General features: G+C 58.6%; 1 protein-coding gene across 1 annotated transcript in view; it reads right to left on the bottom strand.

The window, feature by feature from the left end:
• Positions 1-3,067: 3,067 nt before the first annotated feature.
• The window catches only part of Pxdn (peroxidasin), a gene marked incomplete at its 5' end in the record, with an annotated part of 68,843 nt that continues 59,444 nt past the window's right edge, over positions 3,068-12,466 (bottom strand). The window contains 4 exon segments of the mRNA XM_042670492.1: positions 3,068-5,065; positions 5,606-5,719; positions 6,072-6,198; positions 6,401-6,521. Of these exon segments, the coding sequence (XP_042526426.1) occupies positions 4,937-5,065; positions 5,606-5,719; positions 6,072-6,198; positions 6,401-6,521 (491 nt within the window).

Below are 12,466 nucleotides of genomic sequence, written 5' to 3' on the forward strand. Positions count from 1 at the left end.
AGCCACACAGACAGACAGAGGACACAGACGGGACAGAGCCACACAGACAGACAGACAGAGGACACAGACGGGGCAGAGCCACACAGACAGACAGACAGAGGGCACAGACGGGGCAGAGCCACACAGACAGACAGACAGAGGACACAGACGGGACAGAGCCACACAGACAGACAGACAGAGGACACAGACGGGACAGAGCCACACAGACAGACAGACAGACAGAGGACACAGACGGGACAGAGCCACACAGACAGACAGACAGACAGAGGGCACAGACGGGACAGAGCCACACAGACAGACAGACAGACAGAGGACACAGACGGGACAGAGCCACACAGACAGACAGACAGACAGAGGACACAGACGGGACAGAGCCACACAGACAGACAGAGGACACAGACGGGACAGAGCCACACAGACAGACAGACAGACAGAGGACACAGACGGGACAGAGCCACACAGACAGACAGACAGAGGACACAGACGGGACAGAGCCACACAGACAGAGAGACAGACAGAGGACACAGACGGGACAGAGCCACACAGACAGACAGACAGAGGGCACAGACAGGGCAGAGCCACACAGACAGACAGACAGACAGAGGACACAGACGGGACAGAGCCAGAGAGACAGACAGACAGACAGACAGAGGACACAGACGGGGCAGAGCCACATAGACAGACAGAGGACACAGACGGGACAGAGCCACACAGACAGACAGACAGACAGAGGACACAGACGGGGCAAAGCCACACAGACAGACAGACAGAGGACACAGACGGGACAGAGCCACACAGACAGACAGACAGAGGACACAGACGGGACAGAGCCACACAGACAGACAGACAGACAGAGGACACAGACGGGACAGAGCCACACAGACAGACAGACAGAGGACACAGACGGGACAGAGCCACACAGACAGACAGACAGAGGGCACAGACGGGACAGAGCCACACAGACAGACAGACAGACAGAGGCCACAGACGGGACAGAGCCACACAGACAGACAGACAGAGGGCACAGACAGGGCAGAGCCACACAGACAGACAGACAGACAGAGGACACAGAGCCACACAGACAGACAGACAGACAGAGGACACAGACGGGGCAGAGCCACACAGACAGACAGAGGACACAGACGGGACAGAGCCACACAGACAGACAGACAGACAGAGGACACAGACGGGGCAGAGCCACAAACAGACAGACAGAGGACACAGACGGGACAGAGCCACACAGACAGACAGACAGAGGACACAGACGGGACAGAGCCACACAGATAGACAGACAGACAGAGGACACAGACGGGACAGAGCCACACAGACAGACAGACAGAGGACACAGACGGGACAGAGCCACACAGACAGACAGACAGACAGAGGGCACAGACGGGACAGAGCCACACAGACAGACAGACAGACAGAGGACACAGACGGGGCAGAGCCACACAGACAGACAGACAGAGGACACAGACGGGACAGAGCCACACAGACAGACAGACAGAGGACACAGACGGGACAGAGCCACACAGACAGACAGACAGAGGACACAGACGGGACAGAGCCACACAGACAGACAGACAGACAGAGGACACAGACGGGACAGAGCCACACAGACAGACACAGAGGGCACAGACAGGGCAGAGCCACACAGACAGACAGACAGACAGAGGACACAGACGGGACAGAGCCGCACAGACAGACAGATAGACAGACAGAGGACACAGACGGGGCAGAGCCACACAGACAGACAGACAGAGGGCACAGACGGGACAGAGCCACACAGACAGACAGACAGACAGAGGACACAGACGGGGCAGAGCCACACAGACAGACAGACAGAGGACACAGACGGGACAGAGCCACACAGACAGACAGACAGACAGAGGACACAGACGGGACAGAGCCACACAGACAGACAGACAGACAGAGGACACAGACGGGACAGAGCCACACAGACAGACAGACAGAGGACACAGACGGGACAGAGCCACACAGACAGACACACAGACAGACAGAGGGCACAGACGGGACAGAGCCACACAGACAGACAGACAGACAGAGGACACAGACGGGACAGAGCCACACAGACAGACAGACAGAGGGCACAGACAGGGCAGAGCCACACAGACAGACAGACAGACAGTGGACACATACGGGACAGAGCCACACAGACAGACAGACAGACAGACAGAGGACACAGACGGGGCAGAGCCACACAGACAGACAGACAGAGGACACAGACGGGACAGAGCCACACAGACAGACAGACAGACAGAGGACACAGACGGGGCAGAGCCACACACAGACAGACAGAGGACACAGACGGGACAGAGCCACACAGACAGACAGACAGGACACAGACGGGACAGAGCCACACAGACAGACAGACAGACAGAGGACATAGACGGGACAGAGCCACACAGACAGACAGAGGACACAGACGGGACAGAGCCACACAGACAGACAGACAGAGGACACAGACGGGGCAGAGCCACACAGACAGACAGACAGAGGGCACAGACGGGGCAGAGCCACACAGACAGACAGACAGACAGAGGACACAGACGGGGCAGAGCCACACAGACAGACAGAGGACACAGACGGGGCAGAGCCACACAGACAGACAGACAGAGGACACAGACGGGGCAGAGCCACACAGACAGAGGGCACAGCTTCGGTGCAGGCACACCGATGGCAGTTCTGGGACCACCCATTATGGAGAGCTTGCCCACCCATCATGGATGCCAACAGGGTGTCTTGGTACCACTCTTCCTCTCTGACAAACCGCTTTGTCCACACCAAGATTTCAGGACATTTTTCTCGGGAGTTAGCTGCCACTGCGTCTCTGGCCAATGCCATTTTCAGGAGCGCACTGTATGTTTTCGGGTGGAGCGCTCGCTGTCTGGCGCGCTTTGGGCGTGCATCTGGGCGTACTTCCTCTCCTGACCTTGCTTGTGTGTCACCTGGTGAGAAAACTGGAGCTTTGTCCTTGCAAGGCATGAAATAAATAAAGGATGGAGGGCGAGGAGAGGAGAAAAGAAGGCAGACAGGCATTCTCCACTTGAAATGTGGCCCTTTTATTTGAACTGAAAGGTGTCGTTACAAAGTGCAAACAGGTCTTTGGTACTTACTGAATACAATGAACATAACACCAGCATTGGGCCAATGGCCACAGTTAGAAAGTAAATATATACACGGCCTTCACCTCTCACAGCCCACGGTGCTGCGGAGTGCACCCCGGAGCCGCCCGCCGTCTGGGGTCATGAAGACAGAAGATCCGACTGGTCATTCTGCAGACGTTTTGGCTTGAGTTACAGAATTTCATATGAATCAGTCAGCCTACCTCCACTGGTCTAAAGCCTGAGCTCCGCCCCCACCCGCCTGCCCCAGGACACAACAGGAGGCGGGCTGCGCCCACGGCAAGCCCCGCGCCCACGGCAAGCCCCGCGCCCGCTCCCACACCTGAGCAGTTACATCACTACCACGTCTTAGACAAACTCACAGGCCCCTCACAGAATCCCCACCAAGAAACCTGGCTTTCTATTGCAGAAACACAAAACAGCCTCCGTCTGTCCTTACAAGAGAAGGGCAACACTAGAGGACCACCCTTGCAAGGCAACGCGTGCGTCTGTGGTGAAGGTGCCGGAGCAGGCCGCGGCCGCTGTCCACAGCGCCTCCTTCCACCTCCCCTCGGGCACGGGTGGTGCACACGCCACGCACGCCGGTGTGCTCGTGGGCATGACCCCCTGGCACTTCCGCCACCAGGTGTGCCGACCCCTGGGCAGGGCCGTGCGGCCTGCCCCACCCCACAAGGGCACCGAGCAGAGATCGACTTCAGGGATGGTCCTCCCATCAGAGGCCACTCCGTGCGGAGAATACAATGGAAAGTTCTGGCCAGTTAAAAAGAGACCATGAGGTATGATGTTGCTCATCGCTGAATTAAACTTCTTTTTGCATAGAATTTTGATTTTGTACCACATCTAACACCTAAAAAGTGGGCGATTTTATAAACATCGTGCACTGAAAAGCACCCGTGAGGTATAGGACTTTGGATTTTTTGTTTTTTTAAACAACGTAACTCAGACTTCCCCACATTCAAGTCTGGCCCACCTACCCGTCACCCATCAGAAGGATCTGGAAAAGGGGTCTAGTCCTTCTGGGGACCATCCTGCCTGCCAATGCCTGTGGTCTCTGTGAGGTCTTTGGATGCCATGTGGACCAGAGAGTACCGTCCACAGCAAGGCCGTGTGCACACGCAGCGACGGGAACTAAGCCCTTCTCCAAACACAGTTCCAACAGCCGCTGTCACAGGCCTGGCGGCAGGGTCAAGAGTAGATGCCGGCAAGCTGAGAGGTTACAGCCGCTGTCACAGGCCTGCGGCGGGGTCACAGGTCAATGAGAGGCTAGGGCCCCAGTGGAAGGCAGGGCAGGCAGGATGCGGCGGGCCTCAGGGGTCCTGCAGAGATGATGGCTTAATGTGCGCTTAAGACTGTCCCTTTGCCAGGCAAGGGCTCCCTCGATGTCAGCCAGATCTCAGGCCTCGCCTGTTGGAAGCTCTAGGTCTCAGAACCAGGCAGAGAGGACGTCAGAGGTATGCTGCCTTACTTAGCAAAAAACAGCGTTTTTAGGCAGAATCAATTTAGGAACCCAAATGACCGAACTGTGCAATTTTACAATAGCACCAATTTTTCATTCTAAAAGAATTAAATAAAATCCTGAGAAGTCTAACATGCAGTGAAGACGGACATCTGCACCCCTGCCTGTCTGCTGCTTCCTTCTGCGATGTGGGGTCCAAAGCAGCCCGTGCCGCAGGGAACAGCAGGGCGGCAGTCCAGAGTGTCCGGGGTCCGGGTTTTCCCCGGGGTCCGCAGCTCCAGTACCCCGGCTCTGATCTCTGGAGGACGCTGCAGACCAGCTCAAGGGGCTCTGCCTAGGAGGCCCTCGGGGTATTCTCCTGAGGTTCCTCTACGCAGACTGGGCAGCAAGCTCCGTCCACCCGCGTGGGCTCAGGACAGGGCGCAGGCTGGCAGGCTTCCACGAAGCAGGTGACCTGCCCATCCTAGAAGAACGGGACACGCCTGTCATTCCTGACAGACAGCTGGGCACCTGGGCTGGCACCGCTGTCATGCCCGGCATCTGGGCTGGGACACGGCTCTCCTCTGCTGTGCCCCATTCTCCCCAAGCCACACAGGAAGTCGCATCCAGCCCAGGATGCGAGGGATGAGAAAGGGTAAAATCTGACCCTGCTGGTGCCAGGGCCCCACGTCGGGCTCCATCTCACTGCCTTGGCTGCCAGCTCGAGCTCCCCCGGCGGCGGCGGCCACACTACGCTTCCGGCAGCGCTCCATCCCACCCTGCCCTCCGTCCACGGCCGCCCAGCCAGGACTGGACAGAGCCACGAGGGCAGGCAAGTGTTCCGCTGGCCCTGGGACAGGGTGCACACAGTGGCGTTCTAGTTTCTGTGGTGAGCATGCGCCCTCCACAGCCACTGCTCAGGTGCTGGGGTAACCAGGCCAGGGCGGGGGCAGGCCCAGCGGGCTCCGAGACGGTGGAAGGACAGTGGAAGGCGCCGCCCTCCGGACACGGGCCCGGCACTCACTCTGCATTCACAGGTGCTGCACGCGTCTCTTCTCCACGTTGCGTGGTTGGCGTGGGACTTGCCGTCGGCGTCCACACACTGCGCGGTGCTGAGGCGAGACTCCAGCGTGTTGATCTGCAACGGGGCACAGAGCGTCCGCCCCGCAGCCTTGTGCAAAACATTCCTACCTACACTAGGCTGAGCAATGGCCGGGACCTCAAGGGTACTGACTGGACCGGTGGGCGCTAACCAGGCGGAGGTCCGAGTGAGCAGGGCAGCCACCGCCCAGCACCCCACCCCGCTCCGCTGTAATGACGTCAGAGGACCGAGGCTGGACGCAGCCCAGCCGCTGGCAGGCTGCAACAAGAACCACGGGAGGGCACCCCGGGGCCACCCGCCCCCCACCCACCACCGGACACAACCACCTTCCAGTGGCCCCGCCGGGCTGTGGACAGGCCACAGGGAACAAGGTTCACAGGGCCTGTACCTGTCTTCTGAGGTCTGTGATGGTCCTCTGCATCTCCTGGACAAATTCCTTGAAGTCATTTGTCGCTGTTCCTTCTGAGAGCTCGGAGGAAGCTGTCGTGGCATTGCTGGGTGCACCGTGCTTTGCACTGAGGGGCAGGGGGAGGAGGCGCGGCGATGGGTCCTCCTGCACCCAGCAGGACCAAGCAGGACCGACTACAGACCTGCCCTCCACCCTGGGGGACAGCCCTGCGAAGCCCAGCCCAAGGCAGGAGTGCAGGCTGATGGAGACAGCTCCTGCGGGACGCCATGGGGCGGGGAGCACCTTCCACAGCCGCACCCAGATCTCACCTCAGCTCCTTCTGCGGTCTCGCTCTTTTGGTAGGCTCATCCTCCTGGTAGCTGAAATCCAGAGACCGCTTGCTCCGGAAGTGGTACGAGAATGCGTTGAACTGTCCCCTGGTCCTGCAGTCTGGAGAGAGGGAGGAGAATGCCCTAAACTGCCCCTGGTCCTGCAGTCTGGAGGGGAAAGGTAGGAGAATGCACTGAACTGCCCCTGGTCCTGAAGTCTGGAAGAGGTAGGAGGATGCACTAAACTGCAGCTGGTCCTGCAGTCTGGAGAGAGGTAGGAGAATGCCCTGAACTGCCCCTGGTCCTGCAGTCTGGAGAGAGGTAGGAGAATGCACTGAACTGCCCCTGGTCCTGCAGTCTGGAGGGGAAAGGTAGGAGAATGCACTGAACTGCCCCTGGTCCTGCAGTCTGGAGGGGAAAGGTAGGAGGATGCACTGAACTGTCCCTGGTCCTGCAGTCTAGAGAGAGGTAGGAGAATGCACTAAACTGCCCCTGGTCCTGCAGTCTGGAAGAGGTAGGAGAATGCACTAAACTGCCCCTGGTCCTGCAGTCTGGAGAGAGGTAGGAGAATGCACTGAACTGCCCCTGGTCCTGCAGGCTGGAAGAGGTAGGAGAATGCACTGAACTGCCCCTAGTCCTGCAGTCTGGAGAGGAAAGGTAGGAGAATGCACTGAACTGCCCCTGGTCCTGCAGTCTGGAGAAAGGTAGGAGAATGCACTGAACTGCCCCTGGTCCTGCAGTCTGGAGAGAGGTAGGAGAATGCCCTGAACTGCCCCTGGTCCTGCAGTCTGGAGGGGAAAGGTAGGAGAATGCACTGAACTGCCCCTGATCCTGCAGTCTGGAAGAGGTAGGAGAATGCACTAAACTGCCCCTGGTCCTGCAGTCTGGACAGAGGTAGGAGAATGCACTGAACTGCCCCTGGTCCTGCAGGCTGGAAGAGGTAGGAGAATGCACTGAACTGCCCCTAGTCCTGCAGTCTGGAGAGGAAAGGTAGGAGAATGCACTGAACTGTCCCTGGTCCTGCAGTCTGGAGAGAGGTAGGAGAATGCACTGAACTGCCCCTGGTCCTGCAGGCTGGAGGGGAAAGGTAGGAGGATGCACTGAACTGCCCCTGGTCCTGCAGGCTAGAGAGGAAAGGTAGGAGGATGCACTGAACTTCCCCTGGTCCTGCAGTCTGGAGGGGAAAGGTAGGAGGATGCACTGAACTGTCCCTGGTCCTGCAGGCTGGAGAGAGGTAGGAGAATGCACTGAACTGCCCCTGGTCCTGCAGTCTGGAGGGAAAAGGTAGGAAAATGCACTGAACTGCCCCTGGTCCTACAGTCTGGAGAGAGGTAGGAGAATGCACTGAACTGCTCCTGGTCCTGCAGTCTGGAGAGAGGTAGGAGAATGCACTGAACTGCCCCTGGTCCTGCAGTCTGGAGAGGGGTAGGAGAATGCACTGAACTGCCCCTGGTCCTGCAGTCTGTAGGGGAAAGGTAGGTAGAGGAAAAAGGTAAGAGAATGCACTGAACTGCCCCTGGTCCTGCAGTCTGGAGGGGAGAGGTAGGAGAATGCACTGAACTGTCCCTGGTCCTGCAGGCTGGAGAGAGGTAGGAGAATGCACTGAACTGCCCCTGGTCCTGCAGTCTGGAGAGAGGTAGGAGGATGCACTGAACTGCCCCTGGTCCTGCAGTCTGGAGGGGAAAGGTAGGAGAATGCACTGAACTGCCCCTGGTCCTGCAGTCTGGAGGGGAAAGGTAGGAGAATGCACTGAACTGCCCCTGGTCCTGAAGGCTGGAGAGGAAAGGTAGGAGAATGCACTGAACTGCCCCTGGTCCTGCAGGCTGGAGAGGAAAGGTAGGAGGATGCACTGAACTGTCCCTGGTCCTGCAGTCTGGAGAGAGGTAGGAGACTGCACTGAACTGCCCCTGGTCCTGCAGTCTGGAGGGAAAAGTAGGAGGATGCACTGAATTGTCCCTGGTCCTGCAGGTTGGAGGGGAAAGGTAGGTGGAGGGGAAAGGTAGGAGAATGCACTGAACTGCCCCTGGTCCTGCAGTCTGGAGGGGAGAGGTAGGAGAATGCACTGAACTGCCCCTGGTCCTGCAGGCTGGAGAGAGGTAGGAGAATGCACTGAACTGCCCTTGGTCCTGCAGTCTGGAGAGAGGTAGGAGAATGCACTGAACTGCCCCTGGTCCTGCAGTCTGGAGAGAGGTAGGAGGATGCACTGAACTGCTCCTGGTCCTGCAGTCTGGAGAGGAAAGGTAGGAGGATGCACTGAACTGTCCCTGGTCCTGCAGTCTGGAGGGGAAAGGTAGGAGAATGCACTGAACTGCCCCTGGTCCTGCAGTCTAGAGAGAGGTAGGAGGATGCACTGAATTGTCCCTGGTCCTGCAGGCTGGAGAGAGGCAGAGATGGCTCTGACTTTAGCAGAAAATAAGCACACCTTGTCCAAGAGCAACTATCTTCTATGGTGTGTCTATGAAACCAATAGAACACCCAGAAGACAGGCAGCGGCGGACGGGCTCGTGGAGCCCAAGAGGTGGCTGCTCTGGCCCTAGCCCAGGCCCACGGCACCACCTGCCACCTGCATCACCAGGACAGGCCAGCCCACCGTGTCTCCGATGCCCATCCTGCCATCCCTGCCACCTGCAGATGCCGCTGGTCCCACAGCACACACAGAGAATGTCTGCCCACATCCTGGGCTGAGTGCCAGGTGGCTCTCTGCCCCTTATCCAAAACCACTGACGGCAACATGGAGTACCATGGCCTCTCAAGGTGGCTGAGGCCTACCCTAAGCTCTATTATTATTTTTTTTTGGGGGGGGGGTCCGGTTGTGGGGTCTGAACCCTGGGCCTGGGCACTGTCCCTCAGCTCTTCAGCTCAAGGCTAGCGCTTTACCACTTGAGCCACAGCGCCACTTCCGGCTTTTTTTTTTGCTTATGTGGTGCTAAGGAATCGAACCCAGGGCCTCATGCATGAAAGGCAAGCGCTCTACCACTGAGCCACCTTCCCAGCCCTACCCTAAGCTCTAGAAGGGGACACCCAAGAGCTGGGTCTCCCCAGGACAGAGAGCGAGGACCCCACACCCACCCAGGACAGAGAGCAAGGACCCCACACCCACCCAGGACAGAGAGCAAGGACCCCACACCCACCCAGGACCAGGACAGAGAGCGAGGACCCCACACCCACCCAGGACAGAGAGCGAGGACCCCACACCCACCCAGGACCAGGACAGAGAGCGAGGACCCCACACCCACCCAGGACCACAGCAGAGAGCGAGGACCCCACACCCACCCAGGACAGAGAGCGAGGACCCCACACCCACCCAGGACCAGGACAGAGAGCGAGGACCCCACACCCACCCAGGACCAGGACAGAGAGCGAGGACCCCACACCCACCCAGGACCACAGCAGAGAGCGAGGACCCCACACCCACCCAGGACCAGGACAGAGAGCGAGGACCCCACACCCACCCAGGACCACAGCAGAGAGCGAGGACCCCACACCCACCCAGGACAGAGAGCGAGGACCCCACACCCACCCAGGACCAGGACAGAGAGCGAGGACCCCACACCCACCCAGGACAGAGAGCGAGGACCCCACACCCACCCAGGACCACAGCAGAGAGCGAGGACCCCACACCCACCCAGGACCACAGCAGAGAGCGAGGACCCCACACCCACCCAGGACCACAGCAGAGAGCGAGGACCCCACACCCACCCAGGACCACAGCAGAGAGCGAGGACCCCACACCCACCCAGGACAGAGAGCGAGGACCCCACACCCACCCAGGACAGAGAGCGAGGACCCCACACCCACCCAGGACCAGGACAGAGAGCGAGGACCCCACACCCACCCAGGACCAGGACAGAGAGCGAGGATGCTCATTCCCCCTCCTGTGCTGTCTCTCCCAGGCCTGTGAACTTTCCCAGCCATAGAGCAGAGAACCTGGCTAGGTTCCTCTGAGCAGCACTGGGTCTGGAAACATGAGTTTGTCTCTGAGAACAAGAGGAACTGACTTTCCCACAGTTCTGGCCAAACACTGAATGAACTGTGCTGCCAGGCTGTGGAAAAGCAACCACACAGGAGGAAAACACAATCACGAAAAACCAGAGGCAGGCGCCCCAAAACGGGATTCACAAGGGAGTGAGGGACTCCAAGCCCTGGCTCCACAGCAAGAAGAAGTCCACATGTTAATCACACCAGAGAGTCACACTTCACGCGGGCCTCACGGTACGCTCGCGTGTCTCCGGCACTCTTTCCTGCCCTTCCTCTCTTTGGAGGTGGTAAAAACAACTCCTAATACTCAACCCAGACCGTCACATCTGCTACTTTTCCTGTGTAGTCACTTAGCTCCTGAACTCAGGCACCTTTCATTCAACACCTCCCCCGTGGGCCATGGGGTGGGACCCAGCGAGGGCTGGCCGTCCCCGCCCCCACCCCGCCCCCACGCCCTGCCCCTCAATGTGGGCAGAACCCCCTCCACCTTCCTGAAAACAGGAGTTTGCCACAAACAGCAGATTGGGTTCTGCATGTCTCCCAGCTTAATGTCTACAAGCCATAATCACAGTACTGAAAAAGCCAAAATGGTGCACAAATCAGAAGCTAGAAACAGGGGTTAACCATGACAGAGATTTGGGAATGCAATGTCGGTCAGTGGCCACCCGAAGCTGGCAGCTACAAGAGCAGCCTGCGGACCGCAGCAGGGAGGGGAGGTGCTAGGGTAGCGGCCTCTCGGCCATGCGGCCATACGGGCAGGATGCTTGGGCAGGAGCAGGAATCCCAGGCGGGCCAGGATGGCCCCCGGATGGCTCTGGCTACAGATACCTAGAACACCGAGCATAAACTGTCCAAAGACAACTAGATATACTCAGCATGCCTCCTCGATATTGTTGTTTTTCATCTCCTTATTTGTGTGTATGGATAGACTAACACATGGTACTTGTATTTAGTGAGGCTTTAAGGAAAAAAATAGGAGGAGGCTGAAGTTTCTTTGACAAACGATATTAGCTGTCCTGAACATCTGGGGCCTCTCGGCCAGCAGCACCTCAGGACCAGGTGTCTCCAGTGATCCTGGGCTGTCAGTCAGGGAGCACACAGCCAGCCCTGTTCAGGGCCAGTCCCCGCCATCCTGCCGGCGTAGGCCACGACCACACCAAGCCTTCTGTCGTTATTCTACAGTGTACTGCTGTGCCAGACGGCTGGCCAGCGGTGCCCACTGCCCAGGCATCGGGTGACATCAACCAGCCACGGGCGTGACGGCCCCGGGAAGTGCATGCTGTTGTACATGCAGGGCGATGACATGTACACCTCTCAGAGCACAGCTCCACCACTGAGGTACGTGGCTGTGCACACATACACCAGTGAGGCTATGTCACTAGACGCCCGGCTGTGTGCACACACACACACCAGTGAGGCTGTGTCACTAGACGCCCGGCTGTGTGCACACACACATCAGTGAGGCTGTGTCACTAGACGCCCGGCTGTGTGCACACACACACCAGTGAGGCTGTGTCACTAGACGCCCGGCTGTGTGCACACACACACCAGTGAGGCTGTGTCACTAGACGCCCGGCTGTGTGCACACACACACCAGTGAGGCTGTGTCACTAAGCGCCCGGCTGTGTGCACACACACACATCAGTGAGGCTGTGTCACTAAACGCCCGGCTGTGTGCACACACACACATCAGTGAGGCTGTGTCACTAGACGCCCGGCTGTGTGCACACACACACACCAGTGAGGCTGTGTCACTAGACGCCCGGCTGTGTGCACACACACACCAGTGAGGCTGTGTCACTAGACGCCCGGCTGTGTGCACACACACACCAGTGAGGCTGTGTCACTAAGCGCCCGGCTGTGTGCACACACACACCAGTGAGGCTGTGTCACTAGACGCCCGGCTGTGTGCACACACACACACCAGTGAGGCTGTGTCACTAGACGCCCGGCTGTGTGCACACACACACACCAGTGAGGCTGTGTCACTAGACGCCCGGCTGTGTGCACACACACCAGTGAGGCTGTGTCACTAGACGCCCGGCTGTGTGCACACACACCAGTGAGGCTGGCACCCTGCCTGCCAAG

Source organism: Dipodomys spectabilis, unplaced genomic scaffold (genome assembly GCF_019054845.1).
Source record: "Dipodomys spectabilis isolate Male_0828 unplaced genomic scaffold, ASM1905484v1 ptg000561l, whole genome shotgun sequence".
In the NCBI taxonomy this organism is placed as follows: Eukaryota; Metazoa; Chordata; class Mammalia; order Rodentia; family Heteromyidae; genus Dipodomys; species Dipodomys spectabilis.